General features: G+C 44.1%; 1 protein-coding gene across 1 annotated transcript in view; it reads left to right on the plus strand.

Annotated features, from left to right (window-relative positions):
* Nucleotides 1-1,861: 1,861 nt before the first annotated feature.
* LOC306933077 (leucine-rich repeat and fibronectin type III domain-containing protein 1-like protein) overlaps nt 1,862-23,686 on the plus strand; it is a gene marked incomplete at both ends in the record, with an annotated part of 30,445 nt that continues 8,620 nt past the window's right edge. The window contains 3 exons of the mRNA XM_079515082.1: nt 1,862-2,041; nt 4,578-4,778; nt 10,157-10,323. Of these exons, the coding sequence (XP_079371208.1) occupies nt 1,862-2,041; nt 4,578-4,778; nt 10,157-10,323 (548 nt within the window). The remainder of the gene's footprint in view (nt 2,042-4,577; nt 4,779-10,156; nt 10,324-23,686) is intronic.

Here is a 23,686-nt window from a genome sequence, read left to right on the forward strand (position 1 = left end):
ACTGGCGGACAGGTTTTGCAGGTAATCGGCGACCTACGGTCGCAATAATGAGATTAGTTGAAACGGTGATGCAACATTTTGTATTGCAGTGTCTCTCTGTCTCTCTCTTCTCTCTCTCATTACCACATCCATCTTCCTCTGCCCGGCACCCCCACCACCGGTCTCCACCTTCCTCTATCTCTCTCACTCTCTCTCCCTCCAACTAATCCTCTTTCAATTTATTCTGTCTGTCTGTCTGTCTGTCTGTCTGTCTGTCTGTCTGTCTGTCTGTCTGTCTGTCTGTCTGTCTGTCTGTCTGTCTGTCTGTCTGTCTGTCTGTCTGTCTGTCTGTCTGTCTGTGTCTCTCTCTCTCTCTCTCTCTCTCTCTCTCTCTCTCTCTCTCTCTCTCTCTCTCTCTCTCTCTCTCTCTCTCTCTCTCTCTCTCTCTCCTGTACACACACTGTTGGTTGACGCCCTCTTAAAGCATATCGTTCAAATAAATACTGGTGATGCATCTGGTATTAAATGTATGTTACTGTGCCCACTGATGCTCTATGCGGTGTACACACACACACACACACACACACACACACACACACACACACACACACACACACACACACACACACACATGGATCGAAACTCACCCTGCTGTGTTGCCGGCTGCATGCTGTCTTGGCGACCTTGGCTTCCCTGCTGTTTATATCTCAATAAAGAGGAAATACAAACGGGACCTGACTTCCCACTCCGCTTTAAAAATTGATCCTGTAAAGGTATTGATTCTGTGAATCATCTCTGAACCTGTTTTCATTCCACCACTGCTCTGGGAGAGTCCACGGCCGCTGTAGTGTATCATGACAAAGCTATACGGATGCTAATGTTTAATTTATACACATAATAGATCGGTTATGCTTATTTATTTATTTTTGAGTGGTGTAAACCACTCCAACAACTGGCTTTGTACCCGTGTCTGTTCGTACCAAAAAAAATCACACCCGTGTGAACTGAGTGGTGTAAGGTCTGTCTGACGTAATGAAATCATATCTGACGTAATGAAATCACACCCGGATGTGATTTCACAACTGGCTTTTTTTGTGCAGAAAAAATGACCATGGTTGCTATGTTCACCCTGTACACCCGGGTGTGATTTAATTACGTCAGAAATTATTTTGAACATAGCAACCATGCTCATTTTTTTCTGCACACAAAAGCCAGTTGTAGGAGTGGTTTACACCACTCAAAAAGCCAGTTGTAGGAGTGGTTTACACCACTCAAAAAGCGATGTACCCGTGTCTGTCCGTACCAAAATAAAAATCACACCCGTATGAACTGAGTGGTGTAAGGTCTTATATAGACTGATCAGCTGTGGTCTGACGTAATGTCAGACCACAGCTGACGTAATGAAATCACACCCATGTGAACTGGGTGACCATAGCAACCGTGCTCGTTTTTTGAGCACAGACAGACAGACAGACAGACAGACAGACAGACTAACAAAGCCAGTTGTAGGAGTGGTTTACACCACTCAAAAAATGAGCACGGTTGCTATGGTTAGTTAGTATATAAGACCTTACACCACTCAGTTCACACGGGTGTAATTTTTAACACAGCATATGACAAAGTAGAAATTATTTACCCATCCATCCATCCATCCATCCATCCATCCATCCATCCATCCATCCATCCATCCATCCATCAAATCTAACTCCTTTCTATCTCGTTTTCCTCTCTCTCTCTCTCTGCCAGCAGTGCAACAACAGCCATGGACGTCCTCTGCCCTCTCCTGTCGCCTCCCCTCCTCCCCGTGCTCCTCCTCCTGCTCCTGCTCTCCGGCCTGCCCTCGCCCTCCTCGGCCACGACGTCCACCCCCCCCACCCCCCCCATGCTGTGTCCGAAGCGCTGCACGTGTCAGAACCTGCTGCCCTCCTACACGGTGCTGTGCGCCAAGACGGGCCTCCTGTTCGTGCCGCCCAACATCGACCGGCAGACCGCCGAGCTGCGCCTCATGGACAACTTCATCACCACACTGAGGCACCGGGACTTCGCCAACATGTCCAGCCTGGTGAGTGAGGAGGAGTGCCGCTGGTGTGGTGGGATTTTAACCCACTCCGACGCTTTACATTTTCACAGTGGTGGCGCTCCATATGGGGCTGAGCTGTCTCTAGACCAGTGGTTTAGAACCCTTTTCATGTCCAGGTCCATTATTTATTCAGCATTTGAGCCACGGACCACCATTTGATGAGGTCTCAACCCAAAAACGTAGAATACCGTATTGTGCCGAATATAAGACGAATCTGATTATAAGACAACCCCCATTTTTCAAGACTCATTTGTGGAAAAAGAATATGTTGCACGTTTAGCTTTGTGTGCATTAAATATGCCGCAAACACTGGCAAGGTTAAAGGTTCACTTTAATATATATATATATATATATATATATATATATATAAAAGAAAAGAAAATGTTTTACTTACACTACTTATAAGCAAAACACTGAATGCCTATACCTTATTCAGACAGAGTGTTGTGGACGACCTTGTGCCGTGACCTTTCTGTGCAGGATGAGGAAAGGCAAAACAAACAAACCCTCCACAGACATGACAAAACAAATAAACCCTCCACAGACAAGACAAAACAAATAAACATCTCATTTTGTATTCAATTGTCTGTTCACCTTTGGTCTGCCGAAAGCTATATTGAGACATCAATTCAGGTTAGACAGATTGCTAGAATGCTAGTTGCCTACAATAACACAATTATATTTTTCCAGAAACTCTCCCATTTGAGTTTATCGGGGGACATAATGAGAGATGATTCAATATATATATAATATAGCAGTAGTTATACTCGTCATATAAATTAATTACGTGGGGCGCTCATGACGAGTAGGTTTGTCTTAAGGCGTTTGAAATCGCTATAGGGAGATGTCAGCCACAAAGAAAACACATTTCAGCCGCTTGTATTCGCAACCTTATTCTTTCGGTCATGACCCACACTTTATGACCATATAGGTGAGAGTAGGAACGAAGATTGCTCGGTAGACAGAGAGCTTTGCCTTCTGGCTCAGCTCTCTTTTTGTCACAACAGTGCGGCACAGGTGTGTGTTATTGTATTAAAACGAAACCAGTCACACAATGTATTACTGTAATATTGACCACGTTTGTCTCACATTGTCGGTGAAGCTCTAAACAAACATTAAAGGTCATAGACTTGCCTGCCATTCAATTGGTCTAAAGTGCTCTAAACAAACATTAAAGGTGCTAGAAAATCACAGCTATACTTAAACAACACATTTTTGGGGCAACAGATATGGCATATAGCACAAGTTAAAGTCCAAGACGTACATCTGGTAAACATTGATTATGATGTTACAGAGTAGGTTTCTTTTTTTTTTTTTTTTATGTTTTTTTTTGTGGCTTTCGCCTTTATTTTATATTTTTTATGGAGGGACAGACAGTAGGCTGACAGGAAAATGGGGAGAGAGATGGGGGAAGACATGCAGTGAAGGCTGTCGGGATCGGGAGTTGAACCCGCGGCACACTGCCAGACTGGATTACGAGCCAAGGTGCCTGGACCACTGAGCCACGGCCCAGGCCCACAGAGTAGGTTTTGTCCAGAGTAATATAGTAAGAGAGTGGCGATAGCGTTGACTTCCATTGTAACAATGGAATGTGGAAGTGCTCATTCTTTCTCAATGGGATAGTTCCAGCCATAGGAGCAATGTTTGGAACTACCTGCTTTGCGGCGAGATCAAAACGTGTCGCTACTCTCCTACTCTACACTCTGGTTTTGTCCTCCCTCCTCCAGTGGTGGACAGTAAGGGCTCCATTTCTGTCACCGCTAAACCCCTTATCCCTAAACTTCTTTGCCTTTTTTACTATTTTGAAAAACATGTTTGAATAGTTCAACTAGCCAATCTACATTGACACGTTGTGAGCTTGTAGACTGGCCATTTTAACTATTCAAAAATGTTTTGCAAAATTGTAAGAAAAAGGCAAAGAAGTTTAGGGATAAGGGGTTTAGCGGTGACGAAAATGGACATTTACTTAAATACTGTACTTAAGTACAGTTTTGAGGTATGTTTACTTTACTTGAGTATTTCCCCCGATATCCAATACTTTTACTTCTACTCCACTACATCTCAGATCCAAATATTGTACTTTTACTCCACTACATTCATTTGACAGCTTTAGTTACTTTGTAGATTTCGATTATTATTACAAAACATACATTACCAACTTCAGCCCTGTATGCATTTTGGCCATTTGAAAATAACAGATCTACAAGCTCACAATGTGTCGACGCATTGTGAGCTTCTAGATCTGCTATTTTCAAAAGATTTGTATACATTTGAAAACTTGAAAAACTTTAATATTTATTTTGCACATGGAGGGATGTTTTTCAGTATAAAAGTGGTGGTATTAGGTATTTTTGTGTGTGTGTGTGTGTGTGTGTGTGTGTGTGTGTGTGTGTGTGTGTGTGTGTGTGCCTCGACTGAGCGGGGCGCTAGCCGGTCTGGGCCAAATGTCAGGGCCGTATTTTTGACCCAGTACAACCCTGATTGTTGTTCCCCCACTGCCCTCCTTCCTCCCATGCAGATCCACCTCACCCTGAGCAGAAACACCATCAGTCAGATCCGGCCGTACGCCTTCGCTGACCTCCAGGACCTCCACGCGCTCCACCTGGACGCCAACCGCCTCACCTCCCTGGACGACTCGCACTTCCAGGGCCTGGTCAACCTCCGCCACCTCATACTGGCCAACAACCAGATACACAGCATATCAGAGAGAGCCTTCGAGGTACTTTACTATATACTAGTAGTACTATAACTATAGGGTTGTCCCGATACGATCGTGTGATCGGAAATCGGGGGCCGATCACGCCATTTTCAAATTAATCGGATCGGGAACATCCCTAGTATCAATATTATATCCATATCATGATATTAGACTGGATATTGCCTGTAGTTTCGGATATTGTACTATTGTGATATGGCATAAGTGTTCTATAAAAATATAAATATCGGATCGGGAAAAATCGGTATCGGAAGATACTCAAAATCAAATGATCGGAATCGAATCGGGAGCAAAATAACATGATCGGGACATCCCTAACTATAACTCATTATTGATTGATTGACAGTGGTGGAAAGTGACTAAGTACATTTACTTAAGCAGTGTACTTCAGTGCAATTTTGAGGTACCCTATTGGTCTGAATATAAGACGTTTTTTTTCTAATGGAAATATCCTAAAAAGCAGGGTCGTATTATAATCGGGGACTAGACTATTTGACATCCAATGTTCTTTTTCCACAAATGAGTCTTGAAAAATGGGGGTCGTCTTATAATCAGAGTCGTCTTATATTCTGTACAATACAAGTATTTGTATTTTACTTGAGTATTTCCAATACTCATATTACAAAACATATATTGCTACCCACTTCAGCCCTATATACATTTCGGCCATTTGAAAATAGACGATCTACAATCTCACAATGTGTCGCATTGTGAGCTTGTAGATCTGCTATTTTCAAAAGATATCTTTACACATTTTATACATTTGAAAATGTGTGAAATGGGCATAATGAGTACTTTCTACTTTTGGTACTTTTGATACCAATACTTTTGTGCTTTTACTTACATTTACATAAATACTTACATTTGGAATACCAGAGTATTATACCAGAATATTGTATTATAAATATTGCAATGTATTTCTACATTGCAGTATTGCTACTTTTAATTAAGTAAAGAATGTGAGTATTTTTTCCACCACAGATTTTTGCTTGATTGATTGAATACTTTATTAGTCAGAAATGTAAACAGCACGTGGTACAGTCAGACATCAAGGCTAAAAGGACAACACAAAGAAGTTCTGGGGACTTTCCATTGTGGTCCTATCACAAATACAAAACACTATGTACAGTACAAGGGAGAAAAAAGGGGGAAAAAACTGCGACAGTGAATGGCACCTCCATTCTATGGGAATATTCATGTACCGCTATGCAATTACCGTACCTCCCTTTGTGGTCTCCCGATAGATTTTTTTTTTTTCTTTTCTTTTTTGTAGGCCAATTTGTAAAGAAACCAGTGATCTACATCTTTTCATGGAGGGCATTCCTCATTTTGTGCGAGCGTGTGTACATGCATGCGTGTGTGCGTGCGCGTGTCTGTGCGTGCGTGTAAACAAATCACTGCTCGTGCCTCGCCATGCATGGCATCATAAAACAGAACCACTTCCATCCACGAAAACCTAAAGTGAACAACAACACACTGAACAAACACACACACACGCACGCACGCACGCACGCACGCACGCACGCGCGCGCGCACGCACACACACACACACACACACACACACACACACACACACACGCAAGGAATAAAGAGTTGGAGAGTAGCACGCAGCAGTAGCTCTCGTGAGCTTGAAGGTGCTGTGTGTGAGGTTCTTACTGATTAGAAACAAACATGCACATCCGTGCCAGTGTCCTTGGCACCGTGTAACACGCTTGAGGCTGACACTGACCGCAGACAGCCAGGCAGCCATGGGGGATGGGTAAATAAATAATAAAGGGTTTCCTGTTGTTATTTCACCTTGACGGATGTCTCACATTAGAAGAGGAAAGGTCTCTATCTTGCCTGTCATACAGTGAGCCCTCTCTGCTGAGCCATGCCTTCCTATTGGACCTAGATAACCAACGCAGCCGGTGCTTGATATGTTTCTGTGAGCATTTCATCATTTTGGATGTATTCCGTTTAGAAGAACCTTGCTGTTTTTGTTTTGGTTCTGGATGCATCTCACTGTCTATAGACTACTAGAGCAATGGGCAGCCAGGATCGCGTTGTCAGATAGCCTATTTGGAGCCACAGTTTAACAGAAAAGTCAATATCAGAAAATGCTTTTTTGGGGGTAATTGTGTGTACAGCTCTGGAGGCATCTTCCTTCAGTGCATTTATTGAGAAAGAGACCTATAACATTGGCAGTGATGTATTGTGTAAACCAGGGGTATTCAACTAGATTAGGCAGGGGGCACAATTGTAAATACACTTGAACTCAGGGACCACAAGACAGTGGCAACAAAAATGTTGTGTGCTTTGTGCTATAGGTCCGGTAGGACACAACAATGCATATTATGTACAACTTATTAGGGCCTGCTTCATACTGCATTCATGTATTTTGATAGGATATTGTCTGACTGTGCCATGCAGTTCTTTATATTGCACAGGCTTTGAGTTTTTTTTTAAAATAAAATATGAAGTAGATATTTCAGTATGTTCTGTGCACGGCTCCCTGGCATGGTGTGACATTGCCACAATTTACAATTTACAATTTAGGCATTTAGCAGACGCTCTTAATCCAGAGCGATTTACATTAATCAATAACAAAAGCATGGCATACATCACATATATAAAAAGTAGTTATCATGAATCATGCGTAAACTAAGAACGTAACAGTGGAGTATCTATGTTAACTATGCATACTATACTATATAATATATTATACATGTGTACTATAAAGTGCTATGACTACATAAAGTGCAATTCTAGAGCTGTCTACGTAACAAGCTATAAGTCTGTTTACATACATAATGTGCTATCTAAGGGGATAGGCTAGGGCAAGTGCTACGGGCCATGGTGGAGTCTGAAGAGGTGGGTTTTCAGACTACGGCGGAAGATTGGGAGTGAGGCTGCAGTTCTGACTGTGATGGGAAGTGCATTCCATAGTTTTGGAGCCAGAAGGGAGAAGAGTTTGGGACGTGTGGAGAAATACATGTGTGAAGAAATGCATTTCCTGTCCAACTTCTGATTGTGATGAAAGTATTGGAGACGTCCGTATTTTTTTATGTCTGAGTGCCTGACTTATGAGAGCTGAAATTCGTTGAGAGTTAAGGTGGCCTTACACTAGCCGATAATCGGGCATTTTTGACGCTCGGGGGTGCCCGAACGTTCAAAGCGCGATCGGGATCGGCCCGAAACATCAAGAATGTTTGATATTTGCTCTGCCCCGCTCCGATTATCCTGTAGTGTGTGGTGCTATCAGATTTCAGATTGAAAAAAATCGGCTAGTCTAAGGCCACCTTTAGACCATGTTTCTTCCCAAGACACCGTATTTAGGACGAATGAAACATGCAGTGTAAAACCTTCAAGTGGGCGAAGATGGAGAAGATAGACTAAATACACTCAAAAGAAGCTAATGGAGCAAGTGGAGAATTCTTTCTTTGATGTAATAGACAGAATCCTCTCAGAACTCATAAATGCAGTAGCTACATGATGGAGATGGCATGTGATGGATGAACTGCACTCAAAACAAACCTGTTGTGCTCTTTTATGTTGATATGACTCTGAATTTAGCTACTCAAGTATTGCTTTCAAGTACTTTATACGCCACTATTTATTTCTCCATGTTTAACATCCAATGCAAGGCAGAATTGGGAAGAAAGCATGAAGCAGTTGCAGCTTTGCAACATGGCGGTTGGACCTTGGACCTTGGAATGGGGCCCAGGGGGTGGCCTTTGGCCTCCCGTTGAACATCACGGGTATAAACAGATACGAGGATATGTTTTTCTTGACTTTTCAGAATATCATGATTTTAGTTTTCTGCATGCCAAAAGCCTGTTCATGACAATACTCCCAAACCATAGAAAGTAGTTTCATAATCCATTCCTTGACAGGACTGAGGTACTGTATAGTGTAGCTTTGTCCAACAGGGTTGCTATAGTCCATTAATGCATATTTAAAATCAGTTGAAACATTCAACTATGTTGTACATTTTTCCCACATGTGAGACACAGACTCAGTAGACAGAAAAGGTTCCATCTTATTCGTTTTATGCGTCTTTTTCAGCAAAGCCCTTTCTGGACTGAGATTAAATCTCATTATTATATACTCTATGTTACTGTATATCAATTGAAACCACTTTCATCATTATTTCGCTCCGTCTCTTCTCCCCCCTCCACCGCTCTCCCTGCAGTTCAGCTGTGGGGGTCTCTTTAATAATGTAGCTCTCCCCTAAAATAAATTATTATCTCCTCCTCATTATATTCAACTGGTCTTTATTCGGTCATTACCAGTCCACTGCTCTTAAGTGTTAAAGCGCTCCCTCTGGATCCACTAGCAAGTCTTCTGAACTTCTGAACATCTCTGTATCCCTCCCTACAATCAATTTGTGGTCGTGGTGTTCTTGGATATAAGGAAGTCTATAAACCATATCTCAGTATGTGTGTTCTATCTTTAACCACCTAAAGCTTAACCCCTTCATGGTATGTAAAATGTCGACTAAAATAGACGATTTATAAGCTCGCAGTGGACCTACAAGCTCACAGCATGTCGCATCACAGCACATTGTGAGCTTGTAGATCTGTTATTTTTACTCTAATTAATCATTCATTAATCGTAATCGAGGCAAAATATTGAAATAATTGTGATATTGATTTGAAGTGATATTGCGAAGTACTAGGTGGTGTTTGAATGTTGTTCAGATTGTGAGCATTGTATGGAGGCAATTAGCCTATATGAAATAACGGCTATATTTGTAGTGTGGAGAACGCTGTCCTGTGTCTCTGGCTTCCTTCCTCACCATCTCTCTTCCTCTTATTTTCTACTATCACTGCCTATCAATTTCTAATGATTAAAACAAAGACCCCCCCCCCCCCCCCTCTCTCTCTCTCTCTCTCTCTCCCCTCTGGTCATCCTCTATCCCATTATATCCCACTCTGTCTGTGTGTGTGTGTCTGTCTGTCTGTCTGTCTGTCTGTCTGTCTGTCTGTCTGTCTGTCTGTCTGTCTGTCTGTCTGTCTGTCTGTCTGTCTTTTGCAATATTTTCACAATCAATAGAATTCAGCTCATTGTTTTGTGTTTCTAAGATGGATGAAAGTTAAGCTCCACTCTCTCACTCCTTCTGTCTTGTTTTCAATCCAAAACAAGGAATTATGATGCAGGTCCATTCAATCCAGTGTGCAGTAGCAGCAATGCATGAAGATAAGAGATCAACATTTGATCTATCCGTCTCTCTCTCTCTCTCTCTCTCTCTCTCTCTCTCTCTCTCTCTCTCTCTCTCTCTCTCTCTCTCTCTCTCTCTCTCGTCGCTCAACTCGATGTACAAAGTTACGACATCAACAATGAATAAACCATAATTTTGTTTTCTCCCTCCCTGTGTGCCTCTCACTCTGTCTCCGTAGGACTTCCTGGAGACCCTAGAGGACTTGGACCTGAGCTATAACAACCTAGTGAACATTCCGTGGGACACCATAGCCCAGCTGGCCACTGTCAACCAGCTCAGTCTGGACCACAACCTGATAGAGAGTGTCCCAGAGGGAATCTTCTCCAACCTCCACAAGCTGGCCAGGTCAGTCCCCATGACACCTTGAGTACCATCTTGTGATGTCATAGGCCCTGGAGTCACATACTCTGATGTCATATGCTGTGTTGTGACTAACGCGTTACAAACATAATGATTATTGCTACAATGATTGGGTTGTCTTTTCTCTTACTGTGCCACAGAACAACACAAAAAAGTGGTAAAAAGTATAAGTTACTTTTTAAGAGCAGACTAGTTACTTGTTTGGTGTGTAATGTGGTCGGAGTTTATTGACAGATAGTTTATTGTTGAGGTGGTTACACTGTAAAACCATGAGTGTTAATTTAACTCTCTGCATTACAAATTGGATAAATTAGCACTGAGGAGTTTACTGAGTAAGGATGTTGGACTATAATATTAACACTTCCCTCCCTCCCATTAACGGGTTTCCAGAGTTAATTGATGTGCTTCCCCCCCAATCACGAGTTCATTGTTTAATTCACGTTTTTAATACGTGTTAAGAATTACGGCGTATCCATTGAAAAAGATCAGGCTTGCTAAGGCTTCTGGGAAACGGAGGCCCAATGCATTCCAATGGCAATGGTGGCATGCTATGGGTGGCTCTGTCCTACACTCTTTGTTATTGATCGGCAGTTTGGATTATTTTTCAACACAACAACAAAGGATCACACATTGTAAGGCGGATTTTCATGAAACGGAACGATGATGTCGGCGGGGTGGTTCTTCAAAGCATAGTGAAAAACTAGGGGATCACGATTATTTAATCCCGCAGTCAAACTGTTAAAGCATACAGTAGTACGATCTTATTTAGAGTCAAAGGGACTGTACTGATATATAAAAATCATTATCTGACACCATATAGTTTAGAAACACATTGCAGACACTGATGTTGAACGTTAGCTGCTGCCTTCGATTTCAATTTCGCCTTCAACTTTTACCTCATAACTTGATTTTTATAGATCAAATAAAACCCTAAAATTTGTATTATCATCCCGCTTGTACACTCAACGTTGAATTGTGTTTGTGTAGGGAATTGCTGTATCATTTTATAGCCAGCTGCACACGCTGAACACCAAACAACCATAGTGTGATTTAGAGAAATTTAATTTGGAAATTAAAGTATATGAAGCATCACCATAGGCCAGGCGGTTAACATATGGTAAAGCGAGCTCCGTCTGTCTTTATTGTTTTGATGTAAGAACTCGTGGCATACACCAATGTAAACTCCAGGGTATTCATTTAATTAAACATTTTTGCAGTGTTTGCAATACTATTTCGGTAGGCCCTATATGTTTTTAAGCGTTTCCACACGTTGTCTTGCTCGAGTCATCTGCCCAGTAGTCAAGTGAAGGGCAGGAACATAAAAACAGCAGTCAGCTCAGAGCCCGAGATGTGATACGCCTCAGGAGACGAGGGCTGATCATGCACTTTGCATCTCAAGCAAGACGCATTGTGAATTCACTGTCTACCCTGGGCCAAAGAAGTGATTAAAACACAGCAAGCGTGCCTGGCCACAGTGGAGTGATTGATCCTCCCTCTATGCATAGCACATGTACGCCTACTGGCTTAGTGTACAGCTCTGAGAGAGCTTTCTGCAGTACCTCCTCTCCTGCTGTCTAGCTTTCCTGTCTAGCTTTTATGCTGCGTCCAGCATAACTCAAATGAGTAACTGAGAGTTTGCAACTGCGATTCCCACCGCAGTTGAGCCTGGGAGCACTCGTTTTGGTTCCCTCAACGTCCTGCGTGTGTGCAAGGTTTTACAACAAATGGACAAGGCAGGTGTGCCGACAGTGAGGCCTTGAGGGTTCGTGAAGCTAACCCCCCCCCCCCCCCCCCCCCCCACCCCCATTGAGCTGCCAGTCAAGTGAGTGCCCGTGCAGAGCAGCCGATGGCCTTGTGCGTCGACAAGCGCCAAGTCATGGTGGACACCAAGCGCTCCATCCTCCATCCCTCTGCATGTCTCAGCCAATCACACTGAGTGGGTCAGTGTGTAGAGCTCAACTGAGGTGGGACCGTGGGAATAGTTTACACTGCACTGTAATTGAGTAACTGCACTGTAATTGAGCACGGCCAAACACTTGTCTTGGACAGGATAGCAGATATTGAACTTGGTGCAGTAAGTCCAGTAATTGTGATCATAATGTTGCAGATTACTATGAAAACCTATAAACCTGCACGCCTCGTGACACACTCCATATATGGCCTTCTCCATATATGAAGATCACAACACTGACCTCATCAAACCCAGGATAGCCATACATTGAAAAGACTGGATCATCACCTACAGTAGATCTGCATATATGGAGCTGACCTATTATGACATTCCATATGCTGATTCTTCCCCACTCGTCCTTCCTCTTCGATGTCTCCCTTTTGACTGCTACCTGTCCATTCAAACTCTAGACGGGCCTCTATTAGTGCAGCCGCAGCTGGCGAAAACTAGAGTTCTCAACAGGCCCAAAAATTAAGGCCCGACCCTACCTGCGCCCTCATCAAACCCTATACACTCGAGACACTTCCCCCGCTGCCACCGTTAGATCTCCATATACGGAGCTGACCTGTTCTGACATTCCATATGTTGATCTGACCTCATCAAACCCTGTACACTCAAGATGTGCTCCATATATGGCCAGTCCTCATCAAACCCTATACACTCAAGACACTGCCCCCACTGCCACCCTTAGATTTCCATAAATGGAGCTGACCTGTTCTGACATTCCATATGTTGATCTGACCTCATCAAACCCTGTACACTCAAGATGTGCTCCATATATGGCCAGTCCTCATCAAACCCTATACACTCAAGACACTGCCCCCGCTGCCACCCTTAGATCTCCATAAATGGAGCTGACCTGTTATGACATTCCATATGTTGATCTGACCCCCATGCCAAAGTGCCAGCACCCGCCCAGCAGTCTGCCGTCACCCAGGTGGATGCGTGCATGTGACCTCGCCCTTTAGGGTGAGGTCGCTTCTCGCCCCCCAGGGCGTCTTATATAAATATAGGGACACGGTGGATTTGGGCCGACACCAGACAACTGGAACATCATCACATCACAGTGTCGAACCCAGGTCAGACGCAACCGTGGTAGCTCTGTTCAGACTGTGCTTTTAGTTAAATACGTATTCTGTATACAGGACCCCCCCAAGTCAAGTCAAGTCAATTTTATTTATATAGCACATTTAAAAACAACAGCAGTTGACCCAAAGTGCTTTCCAAAATAGGTAGACCGTAGTCTATCACAGTGCAATAATAAAACATGTAATACAATCGAAAGAAAACAGGCCACTAGATCTAGGCAGCATCAGCAGTTCTTTATATTCAACCGTAGTGCACTTTTAAACACAAACTCAACCTCTCCATGTTTCTGGAATCTTGAATGTGTACAGTACGTCTCCCCGTGATGCAGCTGCCTCACGGCACCAAAACACCTCCAGTGATAACCCTTGGCATCACTGGGTCAACAGACACAATGTTCAACACCTTTAAAACACCTCCAGTGATACCCCTTGGCATCACTGGGTCAACAGACACAATGTTCAACACCTTTAAAACACCTCCAGTGATAACCCTTGGCATCACTGGGTCAACAGACACAATGTTCAACACCTTTAAAACACCTCCAGTGATAACCCTTGGCATCACTGGGTCAACAGACACAATGTTCAACACCTTTAGCGTAGTGTTTTTCACAGGCAGGGCAGTCTAGACTGTTTGTCACGTGAAAAACAAGGTAGGCACATCAAAGCGGACCCTGTGGCGTCAGCTGAGAGAGTGCTTCAGCCGACTCAGCACTGTCTGATTTGCATAATGATAGTGTAGGATCATCATCATCAACATGCATGGTACAAAAAGGTGCGCCCTCCATCACAGCAGATACGAAAGCTTACCAGACCAAGAGTCGATTTACGACCACTAAGAGCAGTGCTATTCTGGCTGCCTGGAGAAGTCAAATCTTTATCTAAAAAGAATGAAGTGCTTTTGTTCTCGCATGAACACTCCTCTCCCCCTGTGTGAGGGACCCTGAGCACATTAAACTTGCCTTTTTTCCTGAAAGGAAAAAAAAAGTGAGTTGTCTTTACTCGCTCTCCTTTGTAGTTTGTGCCATTATTGAGATAGATGGAATGCTCAGAAGTGAGCGGGAGGCCTGTGAACTCTGCTTGTGTTCAAGCACTCTGAGACCACGTTTCTGACACACAGTAAAAGTCCTCCATGTTCATCCGTCCATTTGTACACTCCCAGAGTTAAACTGACACTGAACACGTGTGGGTTTCTCCTACAAGCAGCTTAACTGCTTTGTCAACAGGCGGCGAAGCCATCTTTTCCTCTTTCTATTCCCCAGCGATCTGCTGTGTTGTTGCAGCTGGGAGGCCGTAATGAAGAGCCTCAGTTTCCAATTACAGCATAATAAAGAAAAGAAACAATCTCTTTGTGGCCAGCAGACTGGCCACAAAGCAGACGGTCCCTGTATTTCATTGGTCTCCTCTCCAATTAGCGATAAAAGTAGTCCAGCACTCAGCGGGCGATGTCTCACCCCTCCTTGTCAGACCTTGTAGAGAGCGAGGTCAAGCTCAGCCCCCCGCCCCCACGAGCCAATCTCTGCTATGCGCACAGAGTTCATACTGTAGTCCACACACATCACGCACGCACACAGGCACGCACAGTCAACGCCGGGGGCTGCCCAGTACGACCACATACCTTCCTTCTGCTGCCAGTTGGCCGCTGAGCGGTTAAGAGGTTGAGTGCTGAAGGGCACATTGGCAAGAGATGACGGCAGGAAAGGTTAGATTGCTCATCGACTTGAATAAATGGAGTGGAGTCGTCTGGTACAGCCATGTTACTGTAACCCTCAGGCTACGTCTCAGTGTGTGTAATGTATGAGTGTGTATGTGTGTGTATGCGTGTATGCGTGTGTGTGTGTGTGTGTGTGTGTGTGTGTGTGTGTGTGTGTGTGTGTGTGTGTGTGTGTGTGTGTGTGTGTGTGTGTGTGTGTGATATATTATCACACACACATTCAAAGCGCTTTACATAGATTGTGCATTACATTCGCACGCACGCACGCACGCACGCACGCACGCACGCACGCACGCACGCACGCACGCACACACACATACACACATACACCGATGGCGGAGGGAACCATGTGTAACCCATGTGGATTATAGGGCTACTAAGAATAATCCTATTTATGTAGTTTAGGTGTAGTTGCATTCCGTTTCCACTAGGGGGCATTATACCCTGTCCCTGCAGTCTAGTAGAGGAAGTTACATCCTGGTACTAAAGCTACATCCTGGTACTTCCAGAACATTCCACTCGTTTTCTTGGAAAAAGATGGTTTGATGATAATCTACAGAGACAACTCTTGGTATGAATACACCACAAAAGAATCATTCATTGTTGTTTATATCAATAATATATGATAGCTAATAAGCACTTTTCTTATTAGAGTCCCAACTGTGATCCTGAAGGAGAGAATTCAGTGAAGTATTGTGTGAAGTGTGTTGAAATCCCTGGTGAGTGAAGCCACACAGGCATCAAGCCTGCTGCCTGTTGCTATAAACTTGCTAGCCATGTTCTACATACTATCCTTTCTTTTTGAGTCCAGATGCATTCCTTAAAAACCAATCAGGGATTTGGAACTATTGTGTCTAATGTTTGAGTATACTTTGGTGCACTCTGTATCATTGTATTATGTATAAGAAGCTAACTATGCTAATCGCGATTAGCATTAAGCTAACAGCATCCACCATGCAGTAGCATGGATAATAAGGAGCTAACTATGCTAATCGGAAATTAGCATTAAGCTAACTGCATGGACTGTGGTGATGCAGTAGCATGTAGAAGCACTAGTTTGTACAGTATGGTGTTTACATTACAACCATTTGGTTTCAATGGTTCAAGTCACTCTTGGAGTAAGTTGATGATACAATTTATAAACAATGGAGTATTAAAAAGGTTAAAAAGCCTAAAAATGGTTATGTTACATTTAAAAGGGGAAGATAAGAAATTAATTGTGCATATAATTAATGTGTCATGTTATTTATGTTTTTGCATTGTATGCTATTTCATTTCATTCAATGTATGTATTACTATGATCAATAGCTATACTGTACATTATTACATTTCATTGTATTTGAAGTATATCCTTTCTTATTGGTTATACTGTATACTAAAAGATATTGGGAGAAATTAATGAGGTCTCATAAGAACACAGAGTAATTTGCTATTCTGCACTTCGTGTAGATTGGTTTTTTGACAACCCAGAGAAACCCCAGTCTGAATTCTGATGGCGAGCTTAGTCCAGTGAAGTGATCGACGTCTGTGCATGGTTGTGGAGCGGTGTGGCCAACCGCAGGACCAGCTACAGAGGATCCGTCTGTTCACAGTTTCATCGACAGATACAGATAAGAACCACTGCTGTCTCTGCCCGAGCAGCAGTCCCCTCACTCACGTATACTGATACCTCCGCCGAGGTCTATCTACATACACCCACGTATACTGACACCTCTTCCCGAGGTCTCTACGCACACACACCTTGAACTGAGAAACTGAGAAACTAACACACACTAGTGGATCCATACATCCTTAACAAAAGGGAACAAGGGTAAGGGTTTTAACACCCTAAAGAACATTTCATCATTCATTTTATTTCAAGAGCTCTCTTTCTTATTTTCTATATTGCAGCGCTGCAACTGTATGTTGTGTATTGTTGTTTAATTGACAGATACTATGCTGAGGCAATAAATGCTGTCAATACTGTTCAACTCAACTAAACATTCAACTCTTATTTAAGGGTAACCACTAAACGGACCTAGGTAGATGTCTGGCGCCTCTTGTTCTCTGACATCGGGGTGGGATAGGGGCGCTACACAAAAGTGGCGAGCTAGCCAGGAGTGGTTTTAAATTGATTTCCACTTGAAAGTTGAACAGATTGACACTTTTATTGCACTCTTTGGTGAATACTGTTACCATAGCCATGGATGTGATTCAGGCTGAAAACGTAAAAATACCCAATTCCGTCATAGTAAGCGGTGTAATTGGTGACGATTCTGAAGTTGTTGAACATCTATCGCATTTTGGTTCTGTTGAGAGGGTAATTGATGTGCCCAGTGTCACAGGGAAGGATAGAACCACACTCATTGTGGAATTCAAAACAGGTGCTCCCATCGAGCTACTAAAAAATGAATTGCCCTGCAAAACACCTAGTCGTCAACCAAATGTGATTTACGACATTCAACTTTTGTCAGAGTGGTATACTGCTAACAGAAGCTCAAGCTTAACTGATAGTTACTTAGCTGATCTTAAAGGTATTGCTAAACTAAGTGGAGCAGATTTTGAGAAGGTTTTGCTAGAAGAGCTGGCTAAAATTCAAAAGTCAACTAAAAGTAGCACAACTGAATCAGAACTTGGTGCAACAATTAACCAGGAAAAACAGTCTGCTAGCAGCACAGCCCAAACTGAATCAATAACTACTGACAAACAAACTCCTATTAATATAGGCTCCGACTCATCCGACTCACTCCCATCCGCTGTAGGTGCAGAAGCATCCTCCCTACATAGGAAGCACGCCCTGTACTTATCCCCTGAACAACTCACCACACCTGAAGTCCAAAAGGTAGTGGTTGAACACATCATTAAGAGCAATGAACTGTCTTCACAGTGGCATGGTCATTCTAAGCTTAGACCGTTCTCAGGAAAAAGCCCATGTCCACAATATGAGTCTGATTATGATACATGGCGCAGTAATGTAGAGTTCCAGCTCACAGATGCTACAGTGTCTGACAAACACGCAGTCCGAAGAATAGTAGAAAGTCTTCTTCCACCTGCTGCTAACATTGTAAAGCACCTTGGATCTAAGTCTACTTCCCAAGACTATCTCCACCTACTCGACTCAGCGTATGGCACTGTGGATGACGGAGACGAGCTTTTTGCTAAATTCCTGCATATTAATCAGGACCTTGCCGAAAAGCCTTCAGCATATTTACAACGATTACAGACAGCCCTCAGTAAAGTTGTTAAAAGAGATGGCATCGTTGCCAGTGATTCAGAACGCCAGCTGCTAAAACAATTCTGCAGAGGTTGTTGGAATAACGACTTGATTACCAACCTCCAGCTTGAGCATAAAATCAAACTTGATCCACCGTCATTCGCCGAGTTTCTCCTCATGTTACGCACTGAAGAGGACAGGCAAGCTGCTAAGTCCAGCCGGATGAAACAGCATTTAGGCATCCATAAGACCAAAGCCCAGTCAAACTCTCTTAGAGTGGAAGAGTATGACACTGATGATACTGACACGGCAACTGCTGCAGATGGCGCATCTCCCCTAAATGCCCAGAAATTGGAAAAGCAACTTGCAAAGTTACAATCCCAAATGGCTTCCCTGAAAGCAGCATTTGATAAAGGTTCAAACCAGACATCTGCTAAGCCAAATAAAAAAACAAAGTCTACAGCCAAGGCCTTCACTGAGGAAAAGGGCTCATCCACCGGCTGGGCCAAAGTCACAAAGAAGCCTCGACCATGGTATTGTTTCAGCTGTGGCGAAGACGGCCATATCGCGCCCTCTTGCCCCAACGAAGCAAACCCCGAACTAGTCGCAGTGAAGCGCACAGAGTTCAAACAAAAACAAAAGGCCTGGGAGGAACAAAATCAGCAATATTTAAACTGACATCAGTTCCTGACGAGGGACAGCCAGGAACTGAACCGAAGGGATGTCCCAAAACTAAAACTCAGACTAAGGCATCCATTCAATCTCATGATGCAGTACACCAGATTAAACTACCTAAGGGGCTTGTAGGACAGAAGTATACAGCTAATGTCACGGTGGCAGGGGTTAATTGTAATTGTCTCCTTGACACCGGTTCACAAGTGACCACCATCTCTGCTTCGTTCTACAAGACTAATCTCTCAGAGACACCCATCCAACCCATCGATACCCTAGAGGTTGAAGGCGCTAATGGCCAAAATGTCCCATACTTAGGCTATGTGCCCCTCAGTCTTAAGTTTCCCAAAAACTTTATCGAAACAGAGCCTGAAGTTTCTACCTTAGCGTTAGTAGTCCCAGACTTACGCAGTAGCTGTGACCTACCTGTACTGATTGGAACCAATGCACTTGATGTGTTGTACGATGAACACTGTCATGGTAAAAATCCAAACGACTTGTCTTCTGTCTATGGCTATAGACAGATACTCCGTACGCTTAAGCTCCGAAATGAGGTCAGTTCTACAGGGAAGATGGGCTTAATGACTCTCAAAAGCAAAGTGCAGCAAGTAGTACCTGCTAAGGAGAGAGTCCTCCTGGAGGGCTATGTTAATGCTGACACCACCAGCGAATGTGCAGTTGTTGAACAGCCAACAACATCAACCTTGCCTGGTGGAATCCTTGTAGAGTGCTGCCTTGTCACCCTGCCTAAGCAGTGTCCTTATAAGTTACCTGTATGGGTCAGGAATGAAACTGAGCATGACATAACACTTCCTCCAACCTGTGTCATTGCCGAGCTTCACACTCCCGATGAAATCTATGACAATTTACCTGCCTCAACCAAAATGGCTGATCCTGTGAAATGTTGCCCTGTCACTGCTCAGTCAGCCAAGTCCAACCTGACATTCGACTTCAGTGATTCCCTTCTTCCAAAAGAATGGCAAGACAGAGTAACAAAGAGTCTAACCACTTATTCTGATGTTTTTGCCCTGCATGATCTGGAATTTGGGCATGCATCCAAAGTGAAACATCACATAAACGTAAAGGATGAAACCCCCTTCAAACAAAGGTCAAGACCAATTCACCCAAAAGATTATGAAGCAGTTAGGAAACATCTGCAAACACTCCTGGAGGCAGGAGTGATTCGCGAATCAGAATCGCCTTACTCTTCACCAATCGTGGTGGTTAAAAAGAAAAATGGTGACGTCCGTCTATGCGTCGACTATCGCAAGCTTAATGCACTGACAATACGCGACGCATATGCACTTCCCAATTTGGAAGAAACTTTCTCAGCCCTTGCAGGATCCAAGTGGTTCTCAGTAATGGACCTAAAGTCTGGTTATTACCAGATAGAGATGGAGGAACGTGACAAGCCTAAGACCGCCTTCGTATGTCCCTTGGGGTTCTACGAGTTCAATCGCATGCCCCAGGGCATTACCAATGCACCCAGTACTTTCCAGCGATTAATGGAGCGATGTATGGGCAGTCTTAATCTTAAGGAAGTACTGGTCTTTTTGGATGATGTCATTGTTTTCTCAAGTACGTTGGAAGAGCACGAAACCAGGCTTCTCCATGTCCTCCAGCAGTTGAGAGAATATGGGTTGAAACTCTCCCCAACTAAGTGTCGTTTCTTCCAAAGCTCAGTCCGTTATCTAGGCCATATTGTTTCCAGCAAAGGTGTACAAACAGACCCTGAGAAGGTTAGTGCCCTTCGCACCTGGCCAGTACCCCAAACTCTCAGTGATCTTAAATCATTCTTAGGTTTCGCCGGGTACTATCGCCGGTACGTGAAGAACTACTCCAAGATAGTAAAGCCCTTGAATGATCTAACCGGAGGCTACCCACCGTACAGGAAAGGTCGGAAAGTACCACCTTGCCCCGGAAAGTACTTTAACCCCAAAGAACCCCTTACCGAACGGTGGACCCCTGCCTGCCAAGAAGCCTTTGAGGCAATCATAGACAAACTCACCACAGCACCAGTACTTGGATTCGCTAATGCAGCGTTACCGTATATTCTCCACACGGATGCAAGCACATTTGGTCTAGGGGCTGCCCTATATCAAGAACAGGATGGCGAGATGCGAGTTATCGCCTATGCTAGCCGAGGGCTCTCGTCCAGTGAAAAGCGGTACCCAGCACATAAGCTAGAGTTTCTAGCCATGAAGTGGTCCATTGTGGAGAAATTTCAAGACTACCTTTACGGAAACACATTCACGGTAGTAACCGATAACAACCCATTGACATACGTCTTGACGACCGCCAAACTGGATGCTGCTAGTTACCGGTGGTTGGCTGCTCTTTCCACCTTCGACTTTAACATCAAGTACCGTGCTGGCAAAAGCAACCAGGACGCAGACGGCCTTTCAAGACGGCCTCATGATCCTCTCACCGATGATGATGTCTCTCTTGAGGAACAGGAGCGAATACAACGATTTGCCTCTCACCATCTATCTTCATCTCCCGACCAACATGATCTACCAGCTGACCCCATTAATGTCCTGTGCCACCGCCATCTCTTAGGTGAAGCAGACGACAACCTACCTTCTATCACCTTGGTAGAGTCCCTTGCTCTTACCGCTGATGCGGTACCAGACATCTATGGCGATGAGGAGGCACAAGGTTGTTCTACAATACCTACCTTCAGCGAGGAAGAACTCCAACAACATCAGAGGTCTGACCCAGACATTGGATATGTTATTAACTTGTTGAAGGCTGGAGATGAGGCCAATCCCAACCTCAATCCCAACTCCTTAGAGCTGAAGTTGATGCTCAAAGAATGGAAACGTCTGGAGTTGAGAGATGGTCTTCTCTATAGAACACGCAAATCGGAAGATGAAATCACCTACCAGTTCGTTGCTCCTAAGTCTCTACGATCCACCATTCTCAAGTGCCTCCACGATGATATGGGGCATATGGGTTTGGAACGAACTCTCGACTTAGTCAGGACAAGATTTTACTGGCCTAAAATGGCTGCAGAAGTGGAGAAAAAGATCAAGTCATGTGGACGTTGTGTCCGAAGAAAAACGCCACCTGAAAAGTCAGCACCACTTGTGAATATCAACACAACTCGTCCCATGGAACTGGTATGCATGGATTATCTTTCCCTGGAGCCCGACAGTCATAATACCAAAGACATCTTGGTCATAACTGATCACTTTACCAAGTATGCGGTTGCTATACCAACAAAAGATCAGAAGGCTACGACAGTCGCAAAGAGTCTTTGGGAGCAGTTCTTCGTGCATTACGGGTTTCCGGAGCGTCTTTTAAGTGATCAGGGCCGGGATTTCGAGTCCCAACTCATCAAAGAGCTCTGCGTCCTTGCCGGTATCACCAAAGTACGCACCAGTCCCTACCACCCAAGAGGGAACCCGGTTGAAAGGTTCAATCGGACTCTTCTAGGCATGTTAGGAACCCTAAGAGAAAAGCAGAAAAGTCATTGGCGTGATTATGTAAAACCCCTCGCCCATGCCTATAACTGCACCAAGAACGAGGTCACCGGGTTTAGCCCGTATGAGTTGTTGTTTGGGCGCCAGCCTAGGCTACCAGTGGACATTGTGTTCTGCCTACCTGTTAAAGGCGGTTCTCATAAATCTCACTCCCAGTATGTGAAAAGCCTGAAAGCCCGTCTTCAAGAGAGTTATGAGATTGCCACAAGGAATTCCAAAAAAGTAGCTGACCGAAACAAACGCCGTTTTGACAAGAATGTCAGAGAATCAACATTAGAGGAAGGTGACCAAGTGCTAGTAAGGAGCTTGCGCTTGCGAAACAAACACAAGCTTGCAGATAAGTGGGAATCTACTATCTACAAAGTCCTGAGAAGGTTGGGAGAATTACCTGTGTACACAGTACAGCCCATGAACGGGGATGGTCCCAACCGAACCCTACATAGGGATCTCTTACTCCCTTGCGGTGAACTAATAGAACCAGAGGATACTGAACAAGCAAAACCAAAGGTTTCCCGGCCAAGAACCAGGCGTAGTCATCCTCATCCTCCTGAGGAACACTCTGATTCGGAGGATGACTCATGTTCCTGTCCTGATGTTCCTGAGGAAATGCTTGTTGAAACGTATCTAATCCCAAAACGACAGCAACCCACTGTAACTCCCCAGCCTCAGGACGAGCCAGATGTGGGCAGTTCTGCTGAGTTGTCTATTGAAGCCGATAAAGCTCCTCCTGAAACAGTTGATGGAGAAGAGCCAGAGATTATGGTCAATCAACTTCCTAACAGTCAGGAAGAGGATGTGACTTTACCGGATGTGACAAATGAAATCCCAGCTCCTGCTGAGGACAACAATGATCAATCAACTGATGAAACTCCAGCTGATGCTGAGGACGACAATGATGTATCTTCTATCCCTGAAGATGGAGAAGTCGAAGTTCAACAAAACACTGAAGTGGAAGTTGAACAAACCTCTGAGACAACAAACACAGAAGGAGATGGAAGTGTAAACGTTACAGATGGGGAAACAAACGACTCTAACCGTAAATCTGACCGAACACGGAAACCCCCTGACCGTTTTCACTACCTTCAGTTGGGTAAACCCTTAGCTTTCTTTGCACAGAGTCTCTTGCAGAGTTTTAATCTAGCTCTAGATACCCTAACTGAGTATGATGGTTCCTCCATGGGCCATAGAGCAGTGCATGAAGGGACTCATGCAGAGTCAAGGGGGGAGGGTGTAACCCATGTGGAT

The sequence above is a fragment of the Electrona antarctica genome (assembly GCF_951216825.1).
Source record: "Electrona antarctica genome assembly, chromosome: 11".
Classification (NCBI taxonomy): Eukaryota; Metazoa; Chordata; class Actinopteri; order Myctophiformes; family Myctophidae; genus Electrona; species Electrona antarctica.